The 18,612-nt window shown below is 44.1% G+C and overlaps 1 protein-coding gene across 1 annotated transcript in view; it reads right to left on the minus strand.

The window, feature by feature from the left end:
• Nucleotides 1–6,921: 6,921 nt before the first annotated feature.
• cacnb2b (calcium channel, voltage-dependent, beta 2b) overlaps nt 6,922–18,612 on the minus strand; it is a 104,955-nt gene continuing 93,264 nt past the window's right edge. Inside the window, exons 12-14 of the mRNA XM_041896894.1 lie at nt 13,330–13,425; nt 7,478–7,648; nt 6,922–6,944 (exon numbers count right to left, since the gene is read on the minus strand). Coding sequence (XP_041752828.1) covers nt 6,939–6,944; nt 7,478–7,648; nt 13,330–13,425 — 273 coding nt within the window. The 3' untranslated portion in view covers nt 6,922–6,938. The remainder of the gene's footprint in view (nt 6,945–7,477; nt 7,649–13,329; nt 13,426–18,612) is intronic.

Below are 18,612 nucleotides of genomic sequence, written 5' to 3' on the forward strand. Positions count from 1 at the left end.
CAGCGTGCTATCGATCCAGAGCATATCGGATTTTCTGCCGGAATCACTGAATCACTGGGCCTTAACACCGGACCATCGCAACTAGCTAGCTGCAACCGAATGGCTGTTGTTGTTGGCTAATATCCACTTTCCGACATACCAGTTAGCCTTGATCTAGCCTCGAGCCAGGGGCCCATCTCCCGGCTATCTACCTCTCTGTCAACTGGACGGGAACTCCTAGTGTCGACAAGGAGCCCCGCCGATCCATCACATCTGGTCTGCCGACTTAGTCGTCTGATGTGGTTTCAACAGGCTTCCCGTTGCGATGACCACGAAGATCCATCTGCTAGCCCCGGCCCGCTAGCACGCGCAATCAACAGCCGTGCCTCCTGTCCGCCTGTGCTTTAGCAGCCTACAATATGCTCCCAGACTTATTAGTTCTGTTCACTGGACCTTATGATCACTCAGCTACACAGCTAATGCCTGCTGGACTGTTCCTTTACACGGTACCCTGTCCTGTTTATTCTGTTTAGCCTCAGCCCAAACTTTATCGCCATTACCAGTTGTTATCTTAGCCCTCTCGAATAACACCTGTGATTGCATTATACCTCTCTCCCATGTCAATATGCCTTGCCTATTGCTGTTCCAGTTAGTTCTTATTATACAATTTCACTGTAGAGCCCCACGTTCAGCTCAACCAGCCTCAGAGAGCTCATTTGTCCCACCCCCAATACACGCGGAGACCGGCTCAATCGGTACCTCCAGTGATGCTATCTCTTTCATTGTTACCCAACGCTTAGGTTTACCTCCACTGTACTCATATCCTTCCATATCCTTGTCTGTACATAATGCCCTGAATCTATTCTACAACACCTGGAAATCTGCCCCCTTTCTCTGTACCCAACCCACTAGAAGACCAGTTCTTAAAGCCTTTAGCCGTATCCTTATTCTATTCCTCCTCTGTTCCTCTGGTGATCTAGAGGTTAACCCCTGTAGCCCCCATTATCACTCCTACTCCCCAGGCGCTATAATTTGTTGACTTCTGTAACCGTAAAAGCCTTGGTTTCTTGCATGTTAACTAACATCAGAAGTCTCCTCCCCAAGTTTGAGTTATTCACTGCGTTAGCACACTCTGCCAACCCTGATGTGTCTGAATCTTGGCTTAGGAAGGCCACCAAAAATTTAGAAATGTCCATTCCGAACTACAACATTTTCCATCTAGATAGAACTGCCAAAGGGGGTGGAGTTGCAATCTACTGTAGAGATAGCCTGCAGAGCTCTATCATACTGTCCAGGTCTGTGCCCAAACAGTTTGAGCTTCTACTTCTAAAAATCCACCTTTCCAGAAATAAGTCTCTCACTGTTGCTGCTTGCTACAGCCCCCCCTCAGCCCCCAGTTGTGCCCTGGATACCATATGTGAATTGCTTGCCCCCCATCTATCCTACTTGGTGACCTAAACTGGGATATACTTAACACCCCAGCCGTCCTGCCGTCTAAACTATATGCCCTCAATCTCACACAAATTATCAAGGAACCAAAAACCCTAAATCCGTAAACATGGGCACCCTCATAGATATCATCCTGACTAATTTACCCTCTAAATACACCTCTGCTGTCTTCAACCAGGATCTCAACGATCACTGCCTCATTGCCTGCGTCCGTAATGGGTCCGCGGTCAAACGACCACCCCTCATCACTGTCAAACGCTCCCTAAAACACTTCAGCAAGCAGGCCTTTCTAATTGACCTGGCGCAGGTATCCTGGATGGATATTGACCTCATTCCGTCAGTAGAGGATGCTTGGATGTTCTTCAAAAGTGCTTTCCTCTCCATCTTAAATAAGCATGCCCCATTCAAAAATTTCAGAACTAAGAACAGATATAGCCCCTGGTTCACCCCAGACTTGACTACCCTTGACCAGCACAAAAACATCCTGTGGCGTACTGCATTAGCATCGAACAGACCCCGCGATTTGCAACTTTTCAGGGAAGTCAGGAACCAATATACACAATCAGATAGGAAAGCAAAGGCTAGTTTTTCAAACAGAAATTTGCATCCTGTAGCACTAACTAAAGTTTTGGGACACTGTAAAGGCCATGGAGAATGAGAGCACCTCCTCCCAGCTACCCACTGCACTGAGGCTAGGAAACACAGTCATCACCGATAAATCTACGATAATCGAGAATGTCAATAAGGATTTTGCTACGGCAGGCCATGCTTTCCACCTGGCTACCCCTACCCCGGCCACCAGCTCTGCACCCTCCGCTGCAACTTACCCAAGCCCCCCTTCCGCTTCTCCTTCACCCAAATTCAGATAGCTGATGTCCTGATAGAGCTGCTAAATCTGGACCCCTACAAATCAGCTGGGCTAGACAATCTGGACCCTTTCTTTCAAAAATTAGCAGCCAAAATTGTCACAACCCCTATTACTAGCCTGTTCAACCTCCCTTTCGTATCGTCTGAGATCCTCAGAGATTGGAAAGCTGCCGCGGTCATCACCCTCTTCAAAGGGGGTGACGCTCTAGATCCAAACTGTTACAGACCTATATCCATCCTACCCTGCCTTTCGAAAGTATTTGAAAGCCTAGTTAACAAACAGATCACCGACCAATTCGAATCCCACCGTCCGAGCTAGTCATGGGTGCACCTCAGCCACGCTCAAGGTCCTAAACGATATAATTAATATTAAATTAATATGCCACTTAGCAGACGCTTTTATCCAAAGCGACTTACAGTCATGCGTGCATACATTTTTGTGTATGGTGGTCCCGGGGATCGAACCCACTACCCTGGCGTTACAAGCGCCGTGCTCTACCAGCTGAGCTACAGAGGACCACAGATATAATAACCGCGATCGATAAAAGACAGTACTGTGCAGCCGTCTTCATCGACCTGGCCAAGGCTTTTGACTGTCAATCACTGCATTCTTATTGGCAGACTAAATAGCCTTGGTTTCTCAAATGACTGCCTCGCCTGGTTCACCAACTACTTCTCAGATAGAGTTCAATGTGTCAAATCGGAGGGCCTGTTGTCTGGACCAATGGCAGTCTCTATGGGGGTGCCACAGGGTTCAATTCTCGGGCCGACTCTATTCTCTGTGTATATCAATGATGCCGCTCTTGCTGCTGGTGACTCTCAGATCCACCTCTCAGACGACACCATTTTGTATACATCTGGCCCTTCATTTGACACTGTGTTAAAAAACCTCCAAACGAGCTTCAATGCCATACAACACTCCTTCCGTGGCCTCCAACTGCTCTTAAACGCTAGTAAAACTAAATGCATGCTCTTCAATCGAACGCTGCTTGCACCCGCCCGCCCGACTAGAATCACTACTCTCGGCGGGTCTGACTTAGAATATGTGGACAACTACAAATACCTAGGTGTCTGGTTAGACCGTAAACTCTCCTTCCAGACTCACATTAAGCATCTCCAATCCAAAGTTAAATCTAGAATCAGCTTCCTATTTCGCAACAAAGCCTCCTTCTCTCATGCTGCTAAACATGCCCTCGTAAAACTGACTAACCTACTGATCCTTGACTTCGGCGATGTATTTTACAAAATAGCCTCCAACACTCTACTCACCAAATCGGATGTAGTCTATCACAGTGCCATCCGTTTTGTCACCAAAGCCCCATATACTACCCACCACTGTGACCTGTACGCTCTCGTTGGCTGGCCCTCACTACATATTCGTCGCCAAACCCACTGGCTCCAGGTCATCTATAAATCACTTCTAGGCAAATCCCCGCCTTATCTTAGCTCATTGGTCACCATAGCAACACCCAACCATAGTATGCGCTCCAGCAGGTATATCTCACTGGTCATCCCCAAAGCCAACACCTCCTTTGGCCGCCATTCCTTCCAATTCTCTGCTGCAAATGACTGGAACGAACTGCAAAAATCTCTGAAGCTGGAGACACTTATCTCCCTCACTAACTTTAAGCATCAGTTGTCTGAGCAGCTTAACGATCACTGCACCTGTACACAGCCCATCTGTAATTAGCCCACCCAACTACCTCATCCCCATATTCTTATTTACATTGTTATTTATTTTGCTCATTTGCACCCCAGGATCTCTATTTGCACATAATCTTCTGCACATCTATCACTCCAGTGTTAATACTCAATTGTAATTATTTTGCACTATGGCCTATGTATTGCCTTACCTCCATAACTTACTACATTTGCACACACTGTATATAGATTTTCTATTGTGTTATTGACTGTACGTTTTGTTTTTGTGTATTCCAGATGTAACTCTGTGTTGTTGTTTTTATCGCACTGCTTTGCTTTATCTTGGCTGGTCGCAGTTGTAAATGAGAACTTGTTCTCAACTGGCTTCCTGGTTAAATAAAGAGGAAATAAATACATAATATAAATAATATAGGTATTCCTCTTGTCCAGATGGGATAGGGCAACTGAGCAAGAGGACAAATACATTTGAGTGTCTAGTTTGAGAAACAGACGCTTCACAGTTCCTCAACTGGCAGCTTCATTAAATAGTACCCGCAAAACACCAGTCTCAACATCAACAGTGAAGAGGCGACTTCGGGATTCTGACCTTCTAGGCAGAGTTGCAAAGAAAAAGCCATATCTCAGACAGCCCATCTTAATCTTTTCTTTTTATTGGCCAGTCTGAGATATGGCTTTGTCTTTGCAACTCTGCCTAGAAGGTCAGTTGTGCACCGGGGCCTCCCACTCATCTTTTTATTCTGGTTAGAGCCAGTTTGCTCTGATCTGTGAAGGGAGTAGTACACAGCGTTGTACGAGATCTTCAGTTTCTTGGCAATTTCTCGCATAGAATAGCCTTCATTTCTCAGAACAAGAATAGACTGATGAGTTTCAGAAGAAAGTTATTTGTTTCTGGACATTTAGAGCCTGTAATCGAACCCACAATTGCTGATGCTCTAGATACTCAACTAGTCTCCAGAAGGCCAGTTTTATTGCTTCTTTAATCAGCACAACAGTTTTCAGCTGTGCTAACATAATTGCAAAAGGGTTTTCTAATGATCAATTAGCCTTTTAAAATGATAAACTTGGATTAGCAAACACAACGTGCCATTGGAACACAGGACTGATGGTTGCTGATAATGGGCCTCTGTACGCCTATGTAGATATTCCATCAAAAATCAGCCATTTCCAGCTACAATAGCCATTTACAACATGAACAATGTCTACACTGTATTGCTGATCAATTTGATGTTATTTTATGATATAGTTTTCAGCCTTTTTGCAGATGTCTTCAATACTATTGTGGATAATCATGCTCTTTTCAAAAAATTAAGAGTTAAAGGTAGATCGAATGCCTGATACACTACAGAATTATCAGAAGTCATTGATAAAAAAGATGATGCTTCGGTCAAGGCCAGGAACACAGGCTTAGGCCCGGACTGGCAAGCCACTGAGGAATCATTGTATAAGACAAATCAGAAAGGCTAAATCAGATTTTATGCAACCGCTCTTTCGGATTGTAATGGGAACCCGTCCTCCTCTCTTTCACACCAATTTAATTCAGACACGGGCCACATTACGTAAAAAAATGCCATCATTGATGCATTAATCACCATTTTATTTCAGCGTGCAAGAACTAGTCTTACTGGAGTCCGACACACAACGAAAAAGACATTACTGACAATTTACATACATTCAAAAACATTAACATGTTGTGTGTGTGTGTGTGCATCTTTCAGTTTATATAAATGCTATTGGTCAATCTGTTAAAAATTGTCAATTTCATCTGTATGCCGATGATACTATTACTGCTGACCTGGCTGTGACGAGCCTACAGTCCAATTTTGTGGTTGTGCAGGAAGCCCTTACTGATTTAAAACTCATCCTTAATACGGGCAAAACGAAATAAATATAGTTTTCAAGTTATCGTAAGATTGTCTCAGATGGATTACATCTTCACTCATCGGATGGTTCTATAATCGTCCCTGCATACAAATACCTTGGAATTTGGATTCACAATGATTTATTGTTTTAAAAAACATACGACTGAGTTTGTTTAGAAACTAAGAAACAGATCTGGTCTCTCTATAGACAGCAGGACGCAGATTGTGCAGTCAACTTTTCTACCTGTTGTTGATTATGGTGATACTATTTATCAGTGCAGCTGCCTCTGCTGTTAAACCCTTGGATGCTGTTTATCATAGCTCCCATCATTTTATCAGGAGACAGTTGTATTACTCATCACTGCATTCTTTACCAAAAGGTTAGCTGGACCTCTTTGAAGTCACGTAGTCAAAATAAAGGTTAAAAAAAAGGTGTGTCTATGGTGTATACAGTATATAGTGTACAGTGCATTCGGAAAGTATTCAGACCCCTTCCCTTTTCCACGTTTTGTAATAATACAAAACAGAAATACCATATTTACATAAGTATTCAGACCCTTTGCTATGAGACTCGAAATTGAGTTCAGGTGCATCCTGTTCCCATTTATCATCCTTGAGATGTTTCTACAACTTGATTGGAGTCCACCTGTGGAAAAATCAAATGATTGGACATGATTTGGAAAGTCACACACCTGTCTATATAAGGTCGCACAGTTCACGTCAGAGCAAAAACCAAGCTTGTAGCATCATACCCAAGCAGATTAAAGGCTGCAATCACTGCCAAAGGTGCTGAGTAAAGGGTCTGAATACTTATTTAAATGTGATATTTAAGTTTTTATTTTTAATACATTTGTTTTTGTTTTGTCATAATGGGGAATTGTGTGTAGATTGATGAGGGGAAACAATGATTTAATCCATTTTAGAATAAGTCTTTAACATAACAAAATGTGGAAAAAGTTAAGGGGTCTGAATATTTTCTGAATACACTGTATATGGTGTATATATGGTGTTTATATGGTGTGTCTATGGTGTATACTGTATTTGGTGTACATATGGTATATATATGGTGTGTATATGGTGTATATATGGTGTCTACATGGTGACTCACCAGAAAAAGATCTCTCACTTCTGGATATTTCCCACAGGATATTAGTAAAGGAGGAGAAATGATAAATGGCACATGATGAAAATGAAAACAGGAGTTTGAGTACACCTATGGTGACGTTCTAACTAGTGTGACGTTTTAACTATGGTGATGTTCTAACTAGTGTGATGTTTTAACTATGGTGACGTTCTAACTAGTGTGACGTTTTAACTATGGTGACGTTCTAACTAGTGTGATGTTTTAACTATGGTGACGTTCTAACTAGTGTGATGTTTTTACTTTGGTGACGTTCAAACTAGTGTGATGTTTTAACTATGGTGACGTTCTAACTAGTGTGATGTTTTAACTATGGTGACGTTCTAACTAGTGTGATGTTTTAACTATGGTGATGTTCTAACTAGTGTGAAGTTTTTAATATGGTGACGTTCTAACTAGTGTGACGTTTTTAATATGGTGACGTTCTAACTAGTGTGATGTTTTAACTAGTGTGACATTCTTATTACATTCCAACTCTGTTCTAACTGTGAAGTTGGGTTGTGGTTAGATTTAGGGTTACCTTTGGAGCAGGGCTTGTAGGCAGTGTGTTCTCTGCCAGCTTCTCCACTAAGGGGTTAACAGGTTCTGTTTCTGGGGGGTGGGTGGCCCTCCAGTATGCCTCTAGGTAGTCTGCTATGTGCTCACAGGCATCGCTCAGCTGGTTCTCATCCAAGATTACGTCATACATCTCCTGCAGGCCAGACAGGGTGTTAGTGTCATTCAGACTGAAGGGACAATCCATTACATTTTAGTCATTTAGCAGACGCTCTTATCCAGAGCGACTTACAGTTAGTGAATACATATATATTTTTTTTATACTGGCCCCCCGTGGGAATCGAACCCACAAACCTGGCGTTGCAAACGCCATGATCTATCAACTGAGCTACATCCCTGCCGGCCATTCCCTCCCCTACCCTGGACAACGCTGGGCCAATTGTGCGCCGCCCATGAGTCTCCCGGTCGCGGCCGGCTGCGACAGAACCTGGATTCGAACCAGGATCTCTAGTGGCACAGTTAGCACTGTGATGCAGTGCCTTAGACCACTGCGCCACTCAGGTCACTGCTGCTTTAGCAGTCCCCTTGGATACCAATTACTTAAAATAACACTATCTGATAATCAAATCAAGTACAGTGGGGGAAAAAAGTATTTAGTCAGCCACCAATTGTGCAAGTTCTCCCACTTAAAAAGATGAGAGAGGCCTGTCATTTTCATCATAGGTACACGTCAACTATGACAGACAAAATGAGAAGAAAAAAATCCAGAAAATCACATTGTAGGATTTTTAATGAATTTATTTGCAAATTATGGTGGAAAATAAGTATTTGGTCAATAACAAACGTTTCTCAATACCTTGTTATATACCCTTTGTTGGCAATGACACAGGTCAAGCGTTTTCTGTAAGTCTTCACAAGGTTTTCACACACTGTTGCTGGTATTTTGGCCCATTCCTCCATGCAGATCTCCTCTAGAGCAGTGATGTTTTGGGGCTGTCGCTGGGCAACACGGACTTTCAATTCCCTCCAAAGATTTTCTATGGGGTTGAGATCTGGAGACTGGCTAGGCCACTCCAGGACCTTGAAATGCTTCTTACGAAGCCACTCCTTCGTTCCCGGGCGGTGTGTTTGGGATCATTGTCATGCTGAAAGACCCAGCCACGTTTCATCTTCAATGCCCTTGCTGAAGGAAGGAGGTTTTCACTCAAAATCTCACGATACATGGCACCATTCATTCTTTCCTTTACACGGATCAGTCGTCCTGGTCCCTTTGCAGAAAAACAGCCCCAAAGCATGGTCCTCTGTAGCTCAGCTGGTAGAGCACGGCGCTTGTAACGCCAAGGTAGTGGGTTCGATCCCCGGGACCACCCATACACAAAAATGTATGCACGCATGACTGTAAGTCGCTTTGGATAAAAGCGTCTGCTAAATGGCATATTATCATTATTATTATGATGTTTCCACCCCCATGCTTCACAGTAGGTATGGTGTTCTTTGGATGCAACTCAGCATTCTTTGTCCTCCAAACACGACGAGTTGAGTTTTTACCAAAAAGTTATATTTTGGTTTCATCTGACCATATGACATTCTCCCAATCCTCTTCTGGATCATACAAATGCACTCTAGCAAACTTCAGATGGGCCTGGACATGTACTGGCTTAAGCAGGGGGACACGTCTGGCACTGCAGGATTTGATTCCCTGGCGGCGTAGTGTGTTACTGATGGTAGGCTTTGTTACTTTGGTCCCAGCTCTCTGCAGGTCATTCACTAGGTCCCCCCGTGTGGTTCTGGGATTTTTGCTCACCGTTCTTGTGATCATTTTGACCCCACGGTGTGAGATCTTGCGTGGAGCCCCAGATCGAGGGAGATTATCAGTGGTCTTGTATGTCTTCCATTTCCTAATAATTGCTCCCACAGTTGATTTCTTCAAACCAAGCTGCTTACCTATTGCAGATTCAGTCTTCCCAGCCTGGTGCAGGTCTACAATTTTGTTTCTGGTGTCCTTTGACAGCTCTTTGGTCTTGGCCATAGTGGAGTTTGGAGTGTGACTGTTTGAGGTTGTGGACAGGTGTCTTTTATACTGATAACAAGTTCAAACAGGTGCCATTAATACAGGTAACGAGTGGAGGACAGAGGAGCCTCTTAAAGAAGAAGTTACAGGTCTGTGAGAGCCAGAAATCTTGCTTGTTTGTAGGTGACCAAATACTTATTTTCCACCATCATTTGCAAATAAATTCATTAAAAATCCTACAATGTGATTTTCTGGAATTTATTTTCTCAATTTGTCTGTCATAGTTGACGTGTACCTATGATGAAAATTACAGGCCTCTCTCATCTTTTTAAGTGGGAGAACTTGCACAATTGGTGGCTGACTAAATACTTTTCCCCCCCACTGTACATCTCTGTTTAGGAGCCTGATTTAGACAGGATGGAAGGAAATAACTTAATCTCAGATAACAAGGACAGATTCAGCATGGAGAGGCAGAGACAGGGGGATACAGACTGATACAGGCTGATACATGGTGATGCAGCATGATACAGGGTGATACGGAGTGATACAGGCTGATACAGGTTGAAACAGACTGATACAGACTGATACAGACTGATACAGGGTTATGCATACTAATACAGACTGATACAGGGTGATACAGGATGATACGTAAGCTCTCCGCACTACCAAAGCTGACTCTCGCTCCTCTGTTCTCATCCTCTTAGATGTATCCGCTACCTTCGACACTGTGCAGAATCAGATCCTCCTCTCCACCCTCTCAGGGCTGGGCGTCTCAGGCTCTGCACACTCTTGGATTGCATCCTACCTGGCAGGCCTCTCCTACATTTTCAGATATGACAAGTTTCTAATTTTGTCAGAAATTAGTTTTCATTTCAAGTTAAAGCATACTGTTAGCTAGCTAGCTAAGGTTAGCTGGCTGGCTCGCTAGCTAACGGTACGTATATGATCTGTGTAGTAATATTATTCGTATCTCAGAGCCATTTGCATTGCTAGTTGTAGCCTAATGTTAGCTAGATAGCTAACATTGAACCTGATTTGTTAGTTACCTGCAGATTCATGCAGGGTAGTAAGGTTATGAGTTGGGATTATGGTTCATTGTTTAGCTAGCTAGCTACATGTTGATACAAAAGACTCCACTATGCAAGTATCCATTTCAATAGAATGTTCATGATGTCACTGCGACAACTGTCGATAGACATATTTGGTAAATCCGCTCTGGCCATCTACTCCGATTTCAGAGCACTCTCATCTGAGTGTGCCAGAGCGCATGTCACGATCGTCGAAAGGAGTGGACCAATGCTCAGCGTGGAATCCGAACATCTTTTATTATTATTCACCACACGAACAAAAACAACAAAACGATACGTGAAGTCCTTGGGTACATACACAAACCAACACGGAACAAGATACCACAAAACACAAGTGCCAAACGGCTGCCTAAGTATGGTTCCCAATCAGAGACAACAAGCAACAGCTGATTCACGTTGCCTCTGATTGAGAACCACCCCAGCCAACATAGAAACACATGAACTAGAAACTGAAACAATGAACACAAAACATAGACTCTACACACAAAACTAATTTCACACACATAACAACAGATGAAATAATTGAAGTATAATATGATGGGGGGAATGGGTCAGTTGATGAGCAAGGGGAAGCAAACTATACATAACTATGTAATCACTAATTGTGAATGAAGATTCTATTGTATCTATTCTAATTATAATCTCAAAACGGTGTGCCCTATATCAGTCGAATCCAAACAGTCTTATTATTCTACTACTTGGAGTAGGCTACACAATCAGAGCGTGCATAATTTACAATGGCAAGACCAAGACGAATGGATGCACATGCTGTGTTAGCATTGCTACAAGATCTGAATGAAAGCGACTCAGATGGCGGGGAAGAAACGGATCATGACACCTCTGATGATTATTTTTCAGGTGACTCTCACTGTGGGGCACTGGGCCAGTCAGGGGTAGGGTAAGCTTTGGGTTAGGGTTATTACGGTTAGGTTAGGGTCATGGTTATTATGGTTAGGGTTATGGTTACTATGGTTAAGGTTAAGGTGACTCTCACTGTGGGGCACTGGAACAGTTAGAGGTAGGGTAAGCTTTGGGTTAGGGTTATTATGTTAGGGTCATGGTTATTATGGTTAGGGTTATGGTTACTATGGTTAAGGTTAAGGTGACTCTCACTGTGGGGCACTGGGCCAGTCAGGGGTAGGGTAAGCTTTGGGCTAGGGTTAGGGTTATTACGGCTAGGTTAGGGTCATGGTTATTATGGTTAGGGTTATGGTTACTATGGTTAAGGTTAAGGTGACTCTCACTGTGGGACACTGGGCCAGTCAGGGGTAGGGTAAGCTTTGGGTTAGGGTTAGGGTTATTACGGTTAGGTTAGGGTCATGGTTATTATGGTTAGGGTTATGGTTACTATGGTTATGGTTAAGGTTACTCTCAAAATGGGACACTGGAACAGTTAGAGGTAGGGTAAGCTTTGGGTTAGGGTTAGGGTTATTATGTTAGGGTCATGGTTATTATGGTCAGGTGACTCTCACCGTGGGACACTGGGCCAGTCAGGGGTAGGGTTGGGTTTGGGTTAGGGTTAGGGTTATTACGGTTAGGTTGGGGTCATGGTTATTATGGTTAGGGTTATGGTTACTATGGTTATGGTTAAGGTTACTCTCAAAATGGGACACTGGAACAGTTAGAGGTAGGGTAAGCTTTGGGTTAGGGTTAGGGTTATTATGTTAGGGTCATGGTTATTATGGTCAGGTGACTCTCACCGTGGGACACTGGGCCAGTCAGGGGTAGGGTTAGGGTTAGGGTTATTATGTTAGTGTTATTGGTTATTATGGTTAGGGTTATGGTTACTATGGTTAAGGTTAAGGTGACTCTCACCGTGGGACACTGGGCCAGTCAGGGGTAGGGTAAGCTTTGGGTTAGGGTTAGGGTTATTACGGTTAGGTTAGGGTCATGGTTATTATGGTTAGGGTTATGGTTACTATGGTTAAGGTTAAGGTGACTCTCACTGTGGGGCACTGGAACAGTTAGAGGTAGGGTAAGCTTTGGGTTAGGGTTATTATGTTAGTGTTATTGGTTATTATGGTTAGGGTTATGGTTACTATGGTTAAGGTTAAGGTGACTCTCACTGTGGGGCACTGGAACAGTTAGAGGTAGGGTAAGCTTTGGGTTAGGGTTATTATGTTAGGGTCATGGTTATTATGGTTAGGGTTATGGTTACTATGGTTAAGGTTAAGGTGACTCTCACTGTGGGACACTGGGCCAGTCAGGGGTAGGGTTAGGGTTAGGGTTATTATGTTAGGGTCATGGTTATTATGGTTAGGGTTATGGTTACTATGGTTAAGGTTAAGGTGACTCTCACTGTGGGGCACTGGGCCAGTCAGGGGTAGGGTAAGCTTTGGGTTAGGGTTAGGGTTATTACGGTTAGGTTAGGGTCATGGTTATTATGGTTAGGGTTATGGTTACTATGGTTAAGGTTAAGGTGACTCTCACTGTGGGACACTGGGCCAGTCAGGGGTAGGGTAAGCTTTGGGTTTGGGTTAGGGTTATTACGGTTAGGTTAGGGTCATGGTTATTATGGTTAGGGTTATGGTTACTATGGTTAAGGTTAAGGTGACTCTCACCGTGGGACACTGGGCCAGTCAGGGGTAGGGTTAGGGTTAGGGTTATTACGGTTAGGTTAGGGTCATGGTTATTATGGTTAGGGTTATGGTTACTATGGTTAAGGTTAAGGTGACTCTCACTGTGGGGCACTGGGCCAGTCAGGGGTAGGGTTGGGTTTGGGTTAGGGTTAGGGTTATTATGTTAGGGTCATGGTTATTATGGTTAGGTTACTCTCACCGTGGGACACTGGGCCAGTTTGTCTGCAGCCACCATCTGGACGTTGAGATGCTTGGTCTGAGACTTGCCCCTGGTCTTGATAAGCCTTGATAACACCTGGACAACAGAAGACGAGAGGTAGAGAGGAGGAGCAGAAGAGAGGGAGGGTGGAAACAACATATACAACATTACTTCAATGTTTATAAACTTTATTAACCCAGCTGTATAGAACCTTTACTAACCCAGCTGTATAGAACCTTTACTAACACAGCTCTGGGGAACCTTTACTAACACAGCTCTGGGGAACCTTTACTAACACAGCTCTGGGGAACCTTTACTAACACAGCTCTGGGGAACCTTTACTAACCCAGCTGTATAGAACCTTTACTAACACAGCTCTGGGGAACCTTTACTAACCCAGCTGTATAGAACCTTTACTAACACAGCTCTGGGGAACCTTTACTAACACAGCTCTATGGAACCTTTACTAACACAGCTCTGGGGAACCTTTACTAACCCAGCTGTATAGAACCTTTACTAACACAGCTCTATGGAACCTTTACTAACACAGCTCTATGGAACCTTTACTAACACAGCTCTGGGGAACCTTTACTAACACAGCTCTGGGGAACCTTTACTAACACAGCTCTGGGGAACCTTTACTAACCCAGCTGTATAGAACCTTTACTAACACAGCTCTATGGAACCTTTACTAACACAGCTCTATGGAACCTTTACTAACACAGCTCTGGGGAACCTTTACTAACCCAGCTGTATAGAACCTTTACTAACACAGCTCTGGGGAACCTTTACTAACCAAGCTGTGAGGAACCTTTACTAACCCATCTGTATAAAACCTTCACTAACCCAGCTGTATACAACATTTACTAACCCAGCTACATATAACCTTTCCTAACCCAGCTGTGAATAGGCTTTGCATAACCAGCTGTATAGAACCTTTACTAATCCAGCAATATAGAAACTTTCCTAACCAAGCTGTGAAGAACATTTACTAACCCAGCTGTGAGGAACAATTAATAACTCAGCTGTGAGGAACCTTTACTAACCAGCAGTGTAAAACCTTTACTAACCCAACTGTATAGAACCTTTCCTAACCCAGCTAAATTGAAGATTTACTAACTGAGTGTGAATAATGTTTACTAACCCAGCTGTGAGGAACCTTCACTAACTCAGCTGTATAGAACCTTTATTAACCCAGCTTTAAAGAAATGTTACTAACCCAGCTGTATAGAACCTTTACTAACCCAGTTGAGAAGGACCTTTAATTATCCAGCTGTGAGGAACCTTTACTAACCCAGGTGTGTAGAATCTATAGTAGCCCAGCTATTTATCACATTTACTAACCCAGCTGTAAAGAACATTTACTAACTTAGCAGTAAATACAATTTACTAACTCAGCTGTATAGAACCTTTATTAACCCAGCTGTATAGAACCATTACTGACCCAACTGTATAGAACCTTTACTAACTCAGCTGTATAGAACCTTTACTAACCCAGCTGTATAGAACCATTACTGACCCAGCTGTATAGAACCTTTACTAACCCAACTGTATAGAACCTTTATTAACTCAGCTGTATAGAACCTTTATTAACCCAGCTGTATAGAACCATTACTGACCCAGCTGTATAGAACCTTTACTAACTCAGCTGTATAGAACCTTTACTAACCCAGCTGTATAGAACCATTACTGACCCAGCTGTATAGAACCTTTACTAACCCAACTGTATAGAACCTTTATTAACTCAGCTGTATAGAACCTTTATTAACCCAGCTGTATAGAACCTTTATTAACCCAGCTGTATAGAACCATTACTGACCCAGCTGCAAATAACTTTTAATAACCCAGATGTGAAGGACCTTTAATAATCCAGCTGTGAGGAACCTTTACTATCCCAGCTGTATAAAAACTTTACTAACCCAGTTGTGAGGAACCTTTACTAACCCAGCTGTATAGAACCTTTACTAACCCAGCTGTATAAAACCTTTACTAACCCAGGTGTATTTTACCCTTTTAACCCAGCTGCGAGGAGCCTTTACTAATTCAGCAGTATATAACTTTTATTAACACAGCTGTATAGAACATTTATTAACCCAGCTGTATAGAACCTTTACTAACCCAGCTGTGAAAAGCATTTAATAATCCAGCTGTGAGGAACCTTTACTAACCCAGCTGAATAGAACCTTTACTAACAAAGCTGTATAGAACCTTTACTAACCCAGCTGTGAAGATCCTTTAATAACCCAGCTGTAAAGAACCTTCACTAACCCAGCTGTTAGAACCTTTGTTAAACCAGCTATGAAGAACCTTTACCAACCCAACTGTATAAATCCTTTACTAACCCAGCTGTATAGAATCTTTAGTAACCCATCTATATAGAACCTTTTAATAACCCAGCTGTATAGAATCTTTACAAACACTGCTGTGAATAACCTTCTCTAACCCAGCTGTGAAGAACCTTTGTTAAACCAGCTATGAAGAATATTTACTAACCCAGCTGTATAGAAACTTTAATAACCCATCTTTAAAGAACCTTTACTACCCCAGCTGTATAGAACTTTTAATAACCGAGCTGTGAAGACCTTTAATAACCCTGCTGTGAGGAACCTTTACTAACCCAGCTGTGAAAAACCTTTACTAACCCAGCTGTGAGGAACCTTTACTAACCCAGCTATGCGGCACACTGGCGAAAGCCGAAATGTCCAAATCAGCTTGCAGTCTAAATGTTTCTTGAACCAATTAGTGATTTAAGACCAATTGCTGCTCTGGCAGGTCTCCGGCAGCCTCTGGAACTGCCGTTCTGCGGCCAACAAGGCAGAGTTCAGCTCGGCCTATGCTACCCTCCAGTCCCTCGACTTCTTGGTGCTGACGGAAACATGGATTACCACAGAAAACACTGCTACTCCTACTGCTCTTTCCTCGTCTGATCATGTGTTCTCGCATACCCCGAGAGCATCTGGTCAGCGAGGCGGTGGCACAGGAATCCTCATCTCTCCCAAGTGGACATTCTCTCTTTTCCCCCTGACCCATCTGTCTATCTCCTCATTTGAATTCCATGCTGTCACAGTCACTAGCCCATTCAAGCTTAACATCCTTATCATTTATCACCCTCCAGGTTCCCTTGGAGAGTTCATCAATGAGCTTGACGCCTTGATAAGTTCCTTTACTGAGGATGGCTCACCCCTCACAGTTCTGGGTGACTTTAACCTCCCTACATCTGCCTTTGACTCATTTCTCTCTGCCTCCTTCTTTCCACTCCTTTCCTCTTTTGACCTCACCCTCTCACCGTCCCCCCCTACTCACAAGGCAGGCAATGCGCTTGACCTCATCTTTACTAGATGCTGTTCTTCTACTAATCTCACTGCAACTCCCCTCCAAGTCTCTGACCACTACTTTGTATCCTTTTCTCTCTCGCTTTCCTCCAACACTACTCACTTTGCCCCTACTCAGATGGTAATGTGCAGTCGCAACCTTCGTTCTCTCTCTCCCGCTACTCTCTCCTCTTCCATCCTATCACCTCTTCCCTCTGCTAAATCCTTCTCCCCCCGATCTCCTGATTCTGCCTCCTCAACCCTCCTCTCCTCCCTTTCTGCATGCTTTGACTCTCTATGTCCTCTATCCTCCCGGCCGGCTTGGTCCTCCCCTCCTGCTCTGTGGCTTGACAACTCATTACGAGCTCACAGAAGAGGGCTCCGGGCAGCCGAGCGGAAATGGAGGAAAACTAGACTCCCTGCGGACCTGTCATCTTTTCACTCCCTCCTCTCTACATTTTCTTCCTCTGTTTCTGCTGCTAAAGCCACTTTCTACCACTCTAAATTTCAAGCCTCTGCCTCCAACCCTAGGAAGCCCTTTGCCACCTTCTCCTCCCTGCTGAATCCTCCCCCTCCTCCCCCTCCCTCCTCCCATTTTGAAAAGAAGATTGACGACATCCGATCCTCATTTATTAAGTCAAATGACAACGCTGGTCCTGCTCACACTGCCCTACCCTATGCTTTGACTTCTTTCTCCCCTCTCGCTCCAGATGAAATCTTGCGACTTGTGATGGCCGGCCGCCCAACAACCTTCCCGCTTGATCCTATCCCCTCCTCTCTTCTCCAGACCATTTCCGGAGACCTTCTCCCTTACCTCACCTCGCTCATCAACTCATCCTTGACCACTGGCTATGTCCCTTCCGTCTTCAAGAGAGCGAGAGTTGCAACCCTCCTCAAAAAACCTACACTCGATCCCTCCAATGTCAACAACTACAGACCAGTATCCCTTCTTTCTTTTCTCTCCAAAACTCTTGAGCGTGCCGTCTCTAGCCAACTCTCCTTCTATCTCTCTAAGAATGACCTTCTTGATCCAAACCAGTCAGGTTTCAAGACTGGTCATTCAACTGAGACTGCTCTTCTCTGTGTCACGGAGGCTCTCCGCACTGCTAAAGCTAACTCTCTCTCCTCTGCTCTTGTCCTTCTAGACCTGTCTGCTGCCTTTGATACTGTGAACCATCAGATCCTCCTCTCCACCCTCTCCGAGCTGGGCATCTCCGGCGCTGCTCACTCTTGGATTGGGTCCTACCTGACAGGTCGCTCCTACCAGGTGGCGTGGCAAGAATCTGTCTACGCACCACGTGCTCTCACCACTGGTGTCCACCAGGGGCCTCTGTAGCTCAGCTGGTAGAGCACGGCGCTTGTAACGCCAAGGTAGTGGGTTCGATCCCCGGGACCACCCATACACAAAAATGTATGCACGCACGACTGTAAGTCGCTTTGGATAAAAGCGTCTGCTGAATGGCATATTATTTATTTTATTATTATTCTTATCTCTATACACCAAGTCACTTAGCTCTGTCATATCCTCACATGGTCTCTCCTATCAGTGCTACGCAGACGACACACAATACATTTTCTCCATTCCTCCTTCTGATAACCAGGTGGCAAATCGCATCTCTGCATGTCTGGCAGACATATCAGTGTGGATGTCAGATCACCACCTCAAGCTGAACCTCTGCAAGATGGAGCTGTTCTTCCTCCCGGGGAAGGACTGCCCGCTCCATGATCTCGCCATCACGGTTGACAACTCCATTGTGTCCTCCTCCCAGAGTGCAAAAAACCTTGGCATGACCCTGGACAACACCCTGTCGTTCTCCGCTAACATCAAAGCGGTGACCCGATCCTGCAGGTTCATACTCTACAACATTCGCAGAGTACGACCTTATCTTATCCCCATTATGTAGCGAGTCGGAGTCTGAGTCTGAGTCTTCTCTTGTCTCTACTCCTCCCGTTACGGGGTCTGAGACGCCGA

Source organism: Coregonus clupeaformis, chromosome 14 (assembly GCF_020615455.1).
Source record: "Coregonus clupeaformis isolate EN_2021a chromosome 14, ASM2061545v1, whole genome shotgun sequence".
Classification (NCBI taxonomy): domain Eukaryota; kingdom Metazoa; phylum Chordata; class Actinopteri; order Salmoniformes; family Salmonidae; genus Coregonus; species Coregonus clupeaformis.